This window comes from Triturus cristatus, chromosome 2_1, assembly GCF_964204655.1.
Source record: "Triturus cristatus chromosome 2_1, aTriCri1.1, whole genome shotgun sequence".
NCBI lineage: Eukaryota > Metazoa > Chordata > Amphibia > Caudata > Salamandridae > Triturus > Triturus cristatus.
Window position 1 is genome coordinate 175,041,413 of NC_140581.1, and position 16,368 is coordinate 175,057,780.

The 16,368-nt window shown below is 44.1% G+C and overlaps 1 protein-coding gene and 1 long non-coding RNA gene across 2 annotated transcripts in view; one reads left to right on the plus strand and one right to left on the minus strand.

Moving 5' to 3' along the window:
• The window catches only part of LOC146863912 (uncharacterized), a 347,433-nt gene that overhangs the window by 31,962 nt on the left and 299,103 nt on the right, over positions 1 to 16,368 (plus strand). The gene's annotated exons all lie outside the window — the stretch shown is intronic.
• Positions 1 to 16,368, minus strand: part of LOXHD1 (lipoxygenase homology PLAT domains 1) — a 1,221,805-nt gene that overhangs the window by 21,086 nt on the left and 1,184,351 nt on the right. Inside the window, exons 44-45 of the mRNA XM_085629301.1 lie at positions 10,446 to 10,616; positions 7,675 to 7,813 (exon numbers count right to left, since the gene is read on the minus strand). Of these exons, the coding sequence (XP_085485427.1) occupies positions 7,675 to 7,813; positions 10,446 to 10,616 (310 nt within the window). The remainder of the gene's footprint in view (positions 1 to 7,674; positions 7,814 to 10,445; positions 10,617 to 16,368) is intronic.

The following is a 16,368-nucleotide window of genomic DNA, read 5'->3' on the forward strand; positions in this document are numbered from 1 at the left end:
TCCGTTATTTCAATAACGTCCAGAGAAATACATCAGAAGTACATTAGTAAGACGTACTGGATGAAATTAGGCATTTGCAAAGTTGCAAATGTTTAACGCCTGAAGATTTGTGAATCTTTCTGTAAAACTTTGCAACCTTTGTGAACATCATTAATATTAAATTACGAGAAAAATATCCCACAAAAGTGGGTTGTTTTAGAAATAAGTCACAAACATTGCACGAAAATTCTTCCCCAAGCCAAGCTTTGCCACGTTTACATAAATGCACCTCTGTGAAGCTCTTAACATTATCTTAGACTTCATAGAGTTGTAGCCAGTGATAAACACAGGACATGCAGAAAAAAGAGAGTGAAACAGTCCTTGGATGGCAGCGAAAATGGTAAACTGGGATTAGAGGCTAGTTGCATTAGATGCTACAGATTTTGCTGGAGTGCATTCTGAGGAAAGGGAGGTGCCAGCAGGAGCATCATAAAATCACTTCCTTTCTATGAGATCTAGAAATCATAAATAACAAGCAGAAAAATTACCTGTAATATGTGCCTAGTTCTAGATAAAACAGCATACTTTGGCATGATTTTAAAATACTGAAAAATAGGCATCTCTTGACTGCTTAGGTTCCAAAACACATTTGCTGGATTTCTTCTTAAAGTGCAGAAACCTGAGCTCATTTTCTATGGCTTGTGACTTTAGGTTCAGAAGCACATTTGTTATAAGCCTTTCTCTGGTTGGTGCAGAGATTTCTCTACAATCTGATCAGCTTCTCAACTCTTCAACGAGTAGCTTACTTGTTATTCACCAATACAGATGCGGTAGCATCCTTGTGGGTGCAGGAGGAAAGACTATGCGATAACAAAACAAAACATCTTTAGTTCTTAAAGACCATGAGATCAAGGCTATTTAAAGTATACATGTAAACATTTATGTAAGTATGTAGGTATGTGCTACTTGTATACTTCAAGTCTATCTAAAAGCAGCAGAGCACTATATATGATTTAAGTTTAAGGCAAGCATAAAGTCAACGAGTGATGCTGCTGGTTTGTGGACAGTTACTGCTTTTTTGGTATAAAGTTCTTTAAAGAGGTGTATCTTCCTCCCTTTCCTCAATTGGAGTAGAGTTGAAGCAGTCTTGATAGATATGTTCAGATAGGAAAGGTCTGTTGTCTTTTTTTCATTACAGTTCTTTGTTTCCAACCTGAAGCGAAAACTACAGCATCCTCAATCTTCTCCAGGGGCAGGAAAACCCTTCGAACGTTGAGATTTTCAATTTCTCTAGCTTATCATAACATGAAACAACAAAATATAACATAGCAAATTATGCAATCCCACTGGTGGAAATCGGGGGAGCAGTACATGATGGGAGATTGAGTGCCATAGGGAATTAAAATACATCATTTTTGGGTTTATTTTATCAGTCTCTGGTGCAGTAGGATAAGGGAGGTTGTTTTCGCACTTTTACTCCTGATGTAGCCCAGCCAGCATTAGCGTCCGTATCTGGAGGCCGGAGCCACTGAAGGCTACAAATATGTTAGGGGCAGAGAAGGTTTGAGTCAATAAACTGGTGAATGGTTAGAATGCTAAGTCCCAAAAAGATGAGTAGAAGGGATACTATGTCAGGACTGGATGAGAGGATTATACTCCACTTTCTCCTCTTTATTTAACTCCAGCAGATTTAACAAATAATGAAACTACCTTTCCCAAGAACTGCAGGGAGCGGTAACAGAAAGACTTCAACCAATCAGTGAGCACAATGTCCCATAAGAGTCTGTGTCTTCCTTTAGGCCCCCTCTTTTTTCGCTGTTCCAGCAGTCCACAGATGAGTGTCTCTTTGCTTCTATTGTGTTTTATGGTATTGTGGCTTGTTATGTTCAGATGTTTTCGGGTTCGCTGCTCGTGCCTTAACATTCTTTCTTCCCCTACAGGCGTGTGACCACAGAACGCTTCTCAGTGCTCAATTTGAAGTGCGGCAGGGATTTTAAACAGGGCTGTATGAACTTGGTGGAGATCTTACCCGCTATAAAGCGCTCAAAGGCCGCGCTGCAGACGTGCGATTGTTGCTCCGCGGTCAGCTCGCTGACACAGGGTTGAAGGAGTCTCAGTACTCACTGGGGAACCTTGGCCCTTCTTCTTCCCCATCAGGCCCAGAAGCCTTAAGCCCCTTTGGGGGTCTGTGTATGATAATTGCTACACCGGTGCCTAAGCCCGACGTGGTTGGATCTGTATTTGTTTCAACCGTCCTCCCTTTAAAAATCCATTGTTTACCAAGTACTGCCCGGAACTGCATGTACCGTACCCAGGCCTGAGACCCTATTGAAACAAAGGGGTGTATTTGTTCCAGGGTGGGACTCGCCTTGCATCCTGTGGACGCTCAAAAATCAACTGGTTTTGCGCCAGCATCTTATTGTGAGCCTGACAAGAGTTGCAAGGCGCTTGCTAACCGATCCCCCCATAACATGATGCAGTAGATGGAAGGGGATTATAGTCTCCATTATAGTCTCCATTCTCGCACTGGACAATGAATTCTGTGAGGCTGTTGATGCCTCCACACACCAGGCAGTGGCTTCGGCGATGGAACCACTTGAGTTTCGGCTTATGTAACTGGCGTATGTTTATTCGGGCCCCTTCAATCTAGGCCAAGAACTAACCCAACCCCGAGACCCCGTCCCATTATTTGGGATGGCACAACTCTGATGAAACGCAAGCAAGATTTGGGAGTTGATCTGAGTGCCTTTGAGAGGCAAAAAAAATACTTTTCTGTTGTGCTCCTGCCCCAATAAGGGGGATGCGGAGTCTGCATAGACCTCTTGGTATTCCATTGAAGACAATACCTCTCCTTCATATACCCTGAAGAGGCTGATGACTCTTGTATAGATCCCAATGATGGAGCGGGCCCTTAAAGCCCTTGGCCCCCTTCTCTGGCCACCCCTTCCCAGCTCCCTGAGTCTACCTCTCAGGCAGTGGAGGCTCCAGCCTCTGATGTGTTGGACCATGAGGATCTTTTGCACCTATGTTCCTCTGAGTGGTCGCCGGCGGAGAAGGTGGCTAACTACTTAGCCAGCCACCTATGTTAGCCCATAGAAAAGGAAGTGGGAGCTCGCTTCGATCAGGAGACTGACACTAAAATGGCCACCTTCACAGGAAAATATGTTTGAGACCCAAAGATGAGCATTGACCACTCCTCGAGGTCATGCCAAGATAAATTACTCTATGCCACTGGTCCCCTCCCTAAAATCCTAGATATGGCCGAGGAGGCCAGCCTGGCTCCCTCATACCTTCTGATTTCCTGTCTGGGTGAGCCCAGAGGGTCTTCAAATTCCTGGGAAATGCAAACTGTGCCATATCAACTGACCAGTGGTGTTCCCTCCTCATAAAGGTGGACCCATTCATTAAAGAACTTGGGTGGTTCGTATCCACGTTCACCTCCTTTGATAAGGCACAAGCATCCATGAAGAGGATATTCCACCCTAAGGTTTTTGCTGGGGCCGGTTGTGGCAGAGGGCAGTCGACCAGCAGCTTTCTCTCGCAAGGCCCTACGAGAGGCTAAGGCTCCCAACGAGGCCATTGGCAGGATCAGAACAGGTTCGGGGATTTCTGCTCCTCCAGAGGAGTCCAGAAGACTCGGGGAGCAAGAGGCAAATCCTGGGGACATTTTCAAGGAAGTAACTAAGGTGAGAATTCAAGCCTTTGCCGTTTGGCCACTCTTCAGCGATCTGGTGTTTCACAAAGGTGATGAAACAGGTGCTCAAGGTCCCCGCCTAATATTATGCCTGGACGACATCTGGTTGATGGATAAATACCCCAAGAGAATGTCATAGCACCTTCAAGGTACGGTGCAGTTGATGGTGAGCCTGGGTTTTGTCATCAACAAAAAGAAGCCTCTTCTATCTCCGGCCAGGCAGACTACCTTCCTGGGATTTGGGATCAACTCATTGGAAAAGACGCTCAGCCTTCCTTCCAGGAAGGTGGCGAAGATTCTGCGGCAGCTTCGCAAAGCTCTATTGAAGCAATCAACTGCTCTGCAACAAATGATCAGCATAGTTGGGCTTCTGTCCTCCTCGATCCAAGCGATATTCCCAGGCTAGGTCTACTACAGGGCTCTTTAAAGACTATAAATGTATCATCTGCTCAGATGCCTGAAATACTCATAGTGGTCCCTCTGACTGAAGAGGTAAAGTGGAAGATGGAATGGTGGCTCACTCATCTGGAGGCATGGAATGGGAGAGCAATCTTCAGTTCAGATCCAGACTTTGTCATAGAAACAGACGCTAGCAAATCAGGCTGTGTAGCTCAATGCGATGAATCATATACAGGAAGAAGATTGGACAGCGCAAGAACAACAACTACATATAAATTTCATAGAGCTGATTGGTAGATTTTTTGCCATTGAGTGTTGGACCAAGGAGAAGATACAGTGCTGCGTCCTCTCGACAACATTTCAGCGCTGCAGTATATCAACCATCTAGGGCACTTGAGGTCGAAACCCTTCGCGGATCTAGCCAAGGACCACTGGATGTTTTGTTTGGGCAACAATGTGTCAGTCATGGCGGAATACTTTCCAGGCAAGGTCAGCAAGGTAGTGGACTGATGCTCCAGGGAATGATGGGATATGAGCCTGTGGAATCTGTATCCAACTGTTGGCACTAGAGAACAGGAGGGGACAGTTCACAGCGGACCTCTTTGCGCCAAGGCTCTATCAAGTGGCATGGTATTTCAGGTAGAAACCAGACCTGCTAGCAGTCCACAACAGATGCGTTCCTTCAAGATCGGACTCTGGAGAGGGGTTATGCATTCCTACCATTTGCGATGATCATGAGGTTGTCCGCCCATGTGAGGAGGTAACAGCTGAACATAATATTAATCACGCTGAGTTGGGATCACAAGATTGATTCCCAGTTCTTCTGGAACTTTCCTGGGATTTTCCAGTCTGTCTACCCCGGTCGCAATTTCCTCTCTGGATCATCTCGACAATCCTTAACAAATGGTGCTGCAAGAGAAAATGCCCCTAATGGCATGTTGGATTACAGGCTGAGCGATAGCTGACTGGTGCAAGGGCAGACAACACAGTCAGGTGGTATAGATTAGCAGTGAGAAGGTGCATATCCTGTGGGGTCCGATACTGTCAACGCCATGTACTTCTTATCCTCTTTAGCAACAAAAGGCCTGGCATATAGGTCAGTTAACACCTTCAGGTCAGCCATATCAGTGGGTCACATACTACTGGACCTATATCTGGTGGGTGAGCAACCTTTGGTGAGTAAATTAATGAGAGGCATTCAGCTCTCCCTGACTTCAGAGCAGAGACACTCCTCCTTATAGGATGTTAATAGGTGTCCTGAACTTGTTCCTGTCATGGCAGAATATTGAATAGATCTATCTAGAAAGGATTTGTCAGGTAAGATGACTGTTGCTATGTTTGGTGAGGAGTCTCGGATGTTCGAGCTAAGGACATCTCAAGTATAGTTATTAACTCCGTAAAGAGTTACCTTTGACATTTCCAGAAGGACGAAGTGCAACTCTAGGATGCTCTCTTATCTAGCTTTTGACAAAACTCCAAATTTGTTTGTGGTGCACTGTCTTAAGGCCTATGAAAATATGACTGGAAAATGAAGACCTCCAGGAGAAAGTCATCTCATTATAGCCATTAGAAAGCCCTTCTAGGCAGTATCCTCCTCAACAATAGCTAGATGGGTGCGCTGGACTATGCAGGAAGTAGGCATTGATGTATCAAAGTTTGGAGCCCGCTCCGTATGGGGAGCTATCGCTTCTCAAGCTTGCTCTCTCAGAGCACGGCTGAAGGACATAATTAATGCAGCAGACTGGTGCTCAGATTCCATGTTTAAGGAATTTTATATCAAGGCAGTCCTGAATATGGCTTCTTAGGTGGTGGTTAATCTTTGAATGAGCATTACCCTCACCTCCAATCTTGACTTAGAATGTAAAATGTTCTAGTTTTTGTAGTAGAAAGTTTCAGTTCTATTAAGGACACAGAGGAGATGATTATTCCAACCCGAGGATCCAGGAGTCCAATTCCCAATAAGGAATTTTACGGGATTATCTGCACATTAACGCATATGGATAAGCATCCATAAAGCATTAGGTTTTTAATTTTTTCTTGGTTATATGGAATGTTAATACTGGGCTATGACATTAGAAACTGATGCTGGTTAAAGTTCAATCCTAATGATGTTTTTATTTGAACATGGTGAGTTGTATGGTTTTAGGAACTGATGTTGAATAATACTCAGTGTGCATGATGAATATCATTGGGATGAGATGAGTTTTTGACGTATGACTTTTTGTTTTAGGTCTGAAGAGTTCCAAACAAGAGAAAAGATGATGGATACTTGGGCCACTGACGCACAAAGAAAGAGGGGGCTTAAAGGAAGAGTCATACTCTTATGGGACATTGTGCTCTCTGATTGGTTGAAGATTTTCTATTTCCTTTCCCTGTGGTTCTTCGGAAAGACAGTTTTATTAAGTGTTTAATGCGCTGGAGTTAAAGAAAGTGAAGCATAATCTTCACCTCCGTGTCCTTAATAGAATAGAATCTTTCTGTTATGAAAGCTAGGAAATTGTACATTCACACCTTCATACACTGGAGAAACCAACCAACAGGTGGAGACTCTTACAACACTGCTCACAATAACCTTTGAATGTTCTCTCATATGGGCAATTAAGGTGCAGATGAGTTATCTTTATTTTACATACAATATTTCCAAACTACCAGGTACTCAGAGATATTTATCATGAAAAAGTTGACATTTTGATACAGACAAAAACAACTAAATGTATAAGCTCCTGGTGTACTGCATTTCTTACCCAGTGGAGAAATTAGAATGAACTAGTCATCTTCAGGGCAAATATTACCTATGGTCCTAAAGTGTATAATACTTGTGCCACCTTGCATATGAGCTTTATGAAGTCTGCATCAGGACTACTATTTGCCAACAGACTTGATTGACTTTAGAAAGTGGAAGGCGTAGTCAATCAGAGAGGATTTAAACCAAGGACTTACGTATTTCACATAAGAATCGAGTGAAAGCAAGAAGGAGCCCATGGAAATAATTTAATACTACCAACATATTGCCCTAAATGAGTAAGTCAAACCTGTCACTCAATCCTCTTCACGTAGGTTAGAAACACTGACTGGAGTTCTTGCCCCTAAAACAAATGATTAAAAAAAGACAGGAGCAAGCTTTCACTTAACAGCACCTTTTATAAATGTATTGGCTAAACAGCCATACGTTTAACAAGCTCCTCTGAAGAGAACTCCATAAATGATTGCAGCAATTTAAGACCTGGCATAGAATCCAGTAGTATTCTCTACTCAGCAGTACATTGTGTAGATAGCTATCACAGATTTTTTGATGCGTAATCAGGGCTATTTCCATGGCTGTGCAGACTGGAGATTCTTTAGCTAACCCAACTCTAGGATCGACCCACTGCCCCCCAGCCCACCAGGGATTTCCCAGTGTAATGCAAATACGTCTGGTCCTCCTACCCACGGATCCAAGAAGCATGAGCATAGACATTCTTATCAATCACATTAGCTCTGTGGTTTTCTAGTTAAGGTGATAATTGCAAGGATAGGACTTAACTAGTCACTTGTGATGGCCATCGGTATAATTAATGTTGAAAAAATCATGGTCTCAGTCTTTCCTAATTCCCATCACCTACCTTGCAAATCTTCTTTTTTTGGAACTGTTCTCCATAAGAAATTCTTTCGATCTGCCTTTCTTGCCTTCTAAAACGACCCAGGCATTTTCCTTTGTTTCAGCATCATCTCTGTCACTGGTTACTGTGACAATTTCATATGCTTTAAGGAGAAAGTGAAGCATTTATTGAAAATTAGACACTGGATACGACAAGTTGTACTAAACGCCAGAAAGTAAGCTACTAGCATCAAGGAGAGTGGCCTACAGTGGAAATTTACATATTTGTATGCATCACTTTTTCTCTATAACAACAATGCTGAAACATGTTATTCACACAATACCATTTCCTTCACTATCCTGTGCTTGACAGCATTAGGAAACAAGAACATCCATTTTCAGCAATATTCTCTGAAGCCTGTTTGTTCATCTTCAGCAATTTTTTCATTTCAGATAGTACTTTTGATCAATGTGTTGCACCAGACCTTTGTTACAATCAATTCCATTTTTGTCACACAGTTTCAAGCTGTCTGGTAGCATTCTTTTCTGAAACATTGTACATTTAATAATTGTTGGCGTTCCCCAATAGAATGTTTTCAAATACTATATTGATCAGATGTCCTTTCACACTTATAAAGTTAAGCTATTGTTTAATCAATCAGTATTAGATAGTTTCTCAGTATTCTAGTCATTATCTGGAATTCCAACTTAAAGGTTTACTTTGTAATTTTCTGTTAAGGGAGATGTGTTCAGAACAGATGAATTCAGTTCTTTTGCTTCTATGTTCTAACATCTTCTCTGATGTAGGGATTGCTACAGATTGGGTTTAAGCGTGTCATGCTTATTTCTTGACCAGACGATCAAGAAATTTATAGTAGGTTACTTCTGTCAACCGGAATGCTGCTTAAATTCTGCTTTATTCGTAGTATATTTACCTATTTTAACATTATCTATATTTGCTTACTACCCTTTCTGTTCTGGTTAATACTAGCGTAGTGTTTCACTATTGAGAAGTTTGAAAAAATAACTTGTCTGTATGAGAAGGAAGCTTTTGTAGTAGCTCCTAATGGATGGAAGACAGACAAAAGCATATCTGTAAGCTGAGGTTTTTGCAATCTTTTCAGGGAAATATGTACCTGTTTACTGTCCCATAAAAGTTAGTGAGGATTTGATCAAGCCTTATAAAAGTGTTTCCTAGAAATTGTACATGCTGATTGTGCATCATATACAGAAATGTTGGTGCAAGCTGCCTTACGGTCTCCCTTCCAGTTTAGCTTTAAATTTATTGTCTGTGGGGTACCGCTGTATCTTTGTGTACCACACTGAAAAGTCGTTAAATCCCTCTATTGGCTGCTCCACCTGCATTTTCCCCTATGCAGGCAGCACATGTTATGAATCTTGATGGTGATGAAACCCTTTTTCAAAATCAATTTAGAGACTGTTTATTCTCAAGTGCTGGTATTTGGGCAGGCTCCATCCAACTGGGGTTGGGTTGAAGGGGGCGGGGGGTCTTTGGAGTTGAGAGCAATTTACCTGCCAAACGCTTCTGCATGCAACCACTGTGCCATCATCATGATTCTCTATTAACTTTCAGAATAGATGTTTAAATGTGTATCTACCTGCTTCTTTCTTTTCAGGATTCTTAGAACTATTCTACCATTTTGCCCTTCTACTTTTCACAAGACAGTGATACAGGCTCTGATGCTGTCTTGGCATGAGTACTTCAACTCCATTTTCTTTCTTGAACTTCCAAAATACTTTCTACATTGCCTTCAACATATTCAAGACTTTGTGATTTGCCTTGTTCTGGGACTGAGTAAATGTACCTGTCTCTTTTTGATGCAAGTTCCTTCATTGTTTACTCATCACCAAACATGGTTTTTATACCTCTGTCATTGTGCTATTCATCAACTTGATATGCCTTATATTCAGCCCTATTTCTTTGATACTGTTCCTCAGACATTCTACTTCTAGTATGAAGGGGTGTACTGTTCTTCTGTTTGTTGATACACTTGTTCATCATGATTTATCACTTGAATGTATCACCTCTAAAGAGAGCGCCAAGCATGTTTATTTTGCACCGATATTCACTGCGCCGCTATGTGTTTTGAAATTGTTTTTCATAAACTCCTTTAAAGAAATATTATTCACCATTTGGTTCTTTGTGTCTAAATTATTGTTACTAGTTACCAGTGTGTTATAGTTATTGCCACAATAAAGGAAAGGGAGTTGGAGGATAGGAAGGTAGTTTTTTGCCTCCTGTTACAATATATCTATCAAAAAGGATCCAAAGGGATCCTAATAAAGCCTACCTAAGATTATGTACTCTACAATTAGTAGAGTCCTATACTAGAAAAAAACACTTGTTTTTCTAGAGTCCCCTCACTCACCTAGTGTTTCCCCAGGGTGACATGCTTCATCATAGGGGACTCTAGAAAAACAAGTGTTTTTTTCTAGTATAGGACTCTACTAATTGTAGAGTACATAATCTTAGGTAGGCTTTATTAGGATCCCTTTGGATCCTTTTTGATAGATATGTTATAGTTATTGCCCTAGGTCCCCAGTGATCATTGGGTCTCCCTTGTTGAGATATTATTATCGCAGTATAGTAACCTGAAATACAGTGAGGATAAATTTGAAACCCATTAACCTTACCATCAACACCTGTTGTTTAATAGACAATGTGGCACTCTCTCTTAGTTTAAATTAAGTTATGTGATACTTTTTGGGATTCATCCATTGATACACGAGGCCATTGATGACTTTCCAAAACTGTCACAATAGTGTTGCACTTACATGTGCGCTCATTTAATTCCATGTTGTCGTTGTTGGCACAGGCAAGCTCTCTAACAATCTGTTTGTCGTCTTCATTCTTTGCAAGCCAGCGGTCGCAGTGGAACCGGAATGTCTTATTGATGGTATCGTCCTTCACGTCAATGAATTCCAAATGCCATCCTGGTCCAATCCCTTTGAAGAAGAGAAAATGTATTAAAAATATGGGCACTTAATGCATTAAGTAATATATCAATGTGCAGGATTATAGGGAATCTAAAGCAAGGGGAGCCCAGTAAAGGGTTCTGTGAACTGAAAAACCCACTAATAAAAAGTTACTCATTAAAAGTACCTTTAGTGTTATAATTCTATTCCATATTCATACTCAGAAGCCAGGGAAAAGAGAAATGAGAAAACCTAGTGAAGCAGTGGAACAGACAAATTTAGGATGACATTTTAACATGGGGAATGGAAAGAATGTATGACGTTATTACGCTTACATTCATCACGCATGGCTTTACAACGCGGTCGTTACCACGCATGCCATTACATTGTATAGGGTAGTCAGGAAATGTGCAAGGATTTTCAGAGCACTAAGTAAAGTAGGTACTTTACCTTTTGTGGCCTTTTGTACTAACGTTGCACCACCATATTGCCCCCAAAGTCTATCTCACTTTGTCTTATGCAAACACTGGCTTTGCAGTATCATTAAGACTTTTATGCCATAATATTTGTCCAAGGGCTTTCAAAGGGACTAGAGCTAAGCCCAAAGGGATTTTCAATGGATATTATTAGGAACTGTTCCGTAATCAGGAAATGGAAAGCACCGAGGTCGAGTTATGTTGGCTAAGCTTCACTTTGGAAAAAAGTAAGAGTCCCTGCAGAAGCATGGGTGAAATAGACATGTATTACCGACAGAAGCTTTCTGTTATTCTCAGAGGGTAATCAACAACGGACCCCACAGAGGAGAAAATGACCAACACAAGTAGGTTGTTTGTGGAAAAACTGAGAATCAGCAATATCTGTGATGTTGGATAAGACTAACTTTCTGTGAAACCTTTGACTGCTCCCCCTTGATACCCTGAAGGGTGCAGTTGGCCAAGTTTGCAGAACCATAGTAGGACGGGCCCTAGGACTCCAGAGGCAAAAGATCACAGCCACCATGGTTGTGGTTCTAAAGCCACCGCCTGTGCTATGGTCCCTCCTCCCCTGGATAGAGTTTACAAAGAGAAATGAAGATTACCAGTAACTAACCTAGACAAGACCTTATTGAGGGGTTCCGCATAACTATAAAACATAGATGTACTTTAAAAAGGATGGAAACTTATAATACATAAGGTGGTTAAAAACAAATTACCACCTTTGAAGGGAAGGTATTTTGAACTACCACAGGGAATACTTATTTTCTGATAGAGACTTCTAGCCGCTGATTCCTCACCTAGGAATATTCCCCAGGTGGCAGACTGCATCCAGAAAATCTTGAGCAGTACCTTGGTACTGAAGATGGCATCATTCTGTGTTGGCATCATCTGTGTTGGAAGTGACATTGTGGAGCGCATGTAAATGCCACCCCGGTGTGCTGACATTACTTCCTTTCTATCCATGCTAACAGTGTGAATCCGGAGAGCTAGCAAAGTCATTTTTTTCAACTTTTTGCCCAGTGTTTTTTTAGATTTGCTACCATGGTAGGGATATGTCTCCCAACAAAGCCACGGGGTTTAAACCATGTGGGGAACATCACAGACATATGTCTGTCTCTGACCCACAATTGGTGGTGGAGCCATGACCCCAAGGCCTGCTCTGACTGCAAGTCTATGAAAGAGAAGGCGATTTGGGAGCGGGTGTTAAAGCTCCTGGTAGCTTGGCAGAAGAAAGGAGATCTTGAGGCCATTCCTGGAGGTGATCCCGCAGACAATCATCTTCTTTTGAACTTTTGTATGGGCAAACTGTGATAGGACCTCTCAGTTTGGTAAAGGAGGGCTGGGAACAAGCTTCTAGGAAGCCACCCCAGGATGTATTCAGTTACATGCTGGCCTCTGAACCATACAACCCGCTTCCAGAAACTCGCCCTGGAGAATTAGGAAGCTAGCCAGGTGAATATGAAACAGTGGCATGAATACGTCTCTGGTTGAGTTTCAGCCTATCCAGACAGTGTGGGTGATGGCCCCAGTAGTGCCCTGTGCTCTCCAAGACTGTTGGTCTAGGCCATTTGAGGTGAAGGAGCGCAAGAGTGACGTCTCCTACCTGGAGGACTTGCACACTCCTAGGAACCCTTTAGCGATCCTACATGTGAACCACCTCAAACCACATTTTGAGAGTTCTGAGTTGACTATGCCCTTAGTCATGGAATGGACATGGAGAGTGAACCTCTCCTCAACCTCCTGTCTTCTAACGAGAAGAATGGGTCAGTAGATGGTGTGATCCTCTCCACTAGCCTAGAAGAGCAGAGAGAGACTGTCACCAGTTGCTGGGAAGATTTGCCTCTCTTTTGTTACTCATACCTGGAGTCACCCAATGTTGCACCCACGATATCGACACTGGGGACAGCCTGCCTGCTAAGCACAAGTCTTATCTGTTGTCTGATAGAGTGAGGAACAGCATCAAGTAGAAGTTCTCCAAGATACTGGACTTAGGGGTGATTGGGTCCTCCAACAGTCCTTGGTCTAGCCCAGTGGTTTTGTTCCCCAAGGCTGCCTCACCCGGTGTCACACCTGAACTGTGGTTCTGTGTTGACTACCGTGGGCTCAATGTTATCACTAGGACCGACGCGCACCCCATCCCCTGAGCTAATGAGCTCATTGATTGGCTTGGAGCTGCCAAGTTTCTCAGCATGTTTGACCTAATGTCTGGGTACTGGCAGATTGCCTTGATCGAGGAGGCACAAGAAAGGTCTGCATCCTTAAAACCATAAGGGCACTATTAGTTCTGGGAAATGCCTTTTGGGTTAAAGAATGCCCCTGCCACATTCCAGAGAATGGTCAACCAGGTCCTGGCTGGGTTGGAGAACTTCAGTGCCCCCTACCTTGACGACATTGCAGACTTCAGCTCCAGTTGGGAGGATCATTTGTACCATCTTCAGGAGGTGTTGAAGGCCCTGCAGAGCACAGGCATCACTATCAAGGCCAGTAAGTGCCAGATAGGACAGGGGTCGGTGGTGTACTTGGGACACCAGGTAAGCAAGGCGCAGCCCCTGTAGCCACAGATTGATACCATTCTTGCTTGGGCACCCCCCAAGACCCAGACTGAGGTGAGAGCCATTTTAGGTCTCACTGGGTACTACTGAAGATACATCAAGGGATATGGCACCATTGCTGCCCCAGTAACAGAACTGATTTCCAAGTATCAGCCCCATCAGGTGATCTGGAATGAGGAATGCCTGACCACTTTTGAAACGCTGAGGGAGGCCATGTGCACAGCACCTGTGCTCCTGACTTCAAGGAATTTGTGGTGCAGACTGATGCCTCAGAGTATGATGCGGGTGGGAGCTGTGCTTTCACATCTACATGAAGAGGGCCTAGATCAATTTAGCTTTCATTAGTAGGAGGTTGTGAGAAAGTGCCCTCTTTTTGCATGGTTGCCCCCACTTTTTGCCAAACTCCAGATGTTCTTTGACTGAGTGTGCCCTGGGTTCCTGCCAAACGGGTACCCAGGGCTTATATTCTTTCCCTAAACTGCAGTGAAAACAAAACCTAATTGGCACTCTTTGGCCACAGATCGGCCCCTTGTAAATGGTACCCTAGGTACCAAGAGCACCGTGGCCAGGGAAGGCTTCTAAGGGCTGCAGTACTTATTGTGCCACCCTTAGAGGCCCTGTACCTTTACACACACACTGCCTTTGCAGGCTGCGTGTTTGGTTCAGAACAAAGTGAAGAGTCAACATGACACACATCCCTGTGTGCCAAGCCTACAGCCCACTGCCCTGGCATATGTCGCCACCCCTCTAGCTGGGTGCACTATACCAGTGGTGATAGTACAGGTGCTTGAGCCCTGTACCCCTCCAGTGTATAAGCCAATTCTTAGAAATTGTAAGTGCAGTAATGCCATTAAGAGTATATGGTACTGGGAGCTTGTCATTACAAACGCCACAGTACCATAATGGCTTCACTGAAAACCTGGAAGTTTGGTATCAAACTTCTCAGCACATTAAACACACACTGATGCCGGTGTTGGATTTAATGAAAAATGCACACAGAGGGCATCTTAGAGATGCCCCCTGAAAAACGACCTAACACTAGTGTCCTGGCTGAGTGGCTGCTCGGCAGCTGCCACCACCAGACATGTTTCTGGACCCCTGGATCGAGAGCCTGCTGCTCTCGAGGGTCTGAAACAATGCACTTCCTGGGACGAGGTGCCAAGCCTCCTCCTCCAAGATGGGCAGGGTCCACCAAGGGGAAGCTTCAAAGGCTTGCCACCCATGTGAGCTACCCCAGCCCTTTGATGCTTCCAGCAACTAGCTCCCACTGGTTCTGACCCACACTTTGGGTGGGAAAACCAAGTGAGGAAGGGAGGTGTGCCCACCTTTGCCAACCCCACCCCTCAGGTTGGGGAGCCTAAGTGAGGAACAACTCTCAGTCCCTACCATCTTGCAGATGGGGTTCCCAGCCAACCAGAGAGAGGCATATGCCCCCCTTCCACTGGAGGGTGGCATAATAGGGGGTGTACCCACCCCAAGGAAGGGACCCATTGGTCGCAACCTTTACTTACCTGTAACACCCTTAAATCTAGTATTTAGGGGCACCACAGAACCTTACCTCCTCAGAGAAGAATCGACCAATAAGAAAAATAGAAGAAGGACTGAAGAAGCTGTGCTGAAACTAAGAAGACACCCACTGACTTGGCGCTAGCCCTACCGGCCTGTTTCCACCTCGAACATGCAACAGTGAAATCCAGGTGTGTCCTGCAGCCAGCAGCCTCCAGATCCCGAAGGACCTGCCCTGCCTTCCAAACCCAAGTCTTTGTCTCCAGTGAGCACCTGATTTGCTCACCAACAGACTCTGGCCCCAGGAAAAACCCCGAGTCTGCACCACTGTGCACTCGATGCCTATGGCCAGAGTTCAAGTGGCCCAACACCATGAGGAGGTCTCCCCGGCGATCCTGACCTGAGATCTCGTAATCTATGACCTGCCTCGACTCTCCAAACGATACCTGCAGTCTCTTTCTGGAGGACTTCCACGCTTCGACCAGACCTGGTAAGAAAACCCGACGCCTAAAGACACCGCTGCACCCGACGTCCCACGGCCTTGGGTGGCCCAACGATGGTGTCCCAGCATCCCGAGCCATCCCAACATACCTCTTCAACTGATGGTCAGCTCCACAAGATCTTCGTCTCCGAGCCTGCAGTCTTTGTTTCAACTGGAGAATTCCCGTTGAAAACAACAGGACACCCAATTCCAAAACAGCCCCCTGCACCCAGCCACCCCTGCGCTGCTGCGGGTGTACTTTGGGTGCTAACTTGGATCCCCCTTTTCCCTGAGCCTAACACCCGGAGCTTTGCTCCCACAACCCTGTGGCCTGCTCGTGAGCAGCCACCAACCGGAGGTCCCCTATCCCCCACTGGATAACATTGAGCCTCAGCACTCTGCACCTGGCCGCCCTAGTACCACTGAGGGTGTTTCAGGAGTGCATCCTTGACCCTAGGGGGACCCCGGTTCTAACCCCAGAATACCAACTCCCACAAACTTGTACTTACCTTCAAACGGTTAACTTAATTTTTCTCCAAAGGAATACATTGACTGTTTTTCCTTGAAAAGTGTGGAGTTGGTTTGTATAAAACATTGAAAAACTGCAAATGTACAAAAACTGATTTACTTACCTTTTCTCTAGGAAATGTCCCAGTGTGATATCACACTGAGTAGAAAAAGTGAATTAAAAAGTCATCTAAAAAGTTAATCCGAAAAGTAACGTATAGAGTAATCTGTAAAGTAACTAAAAAGTAATTACAAACATT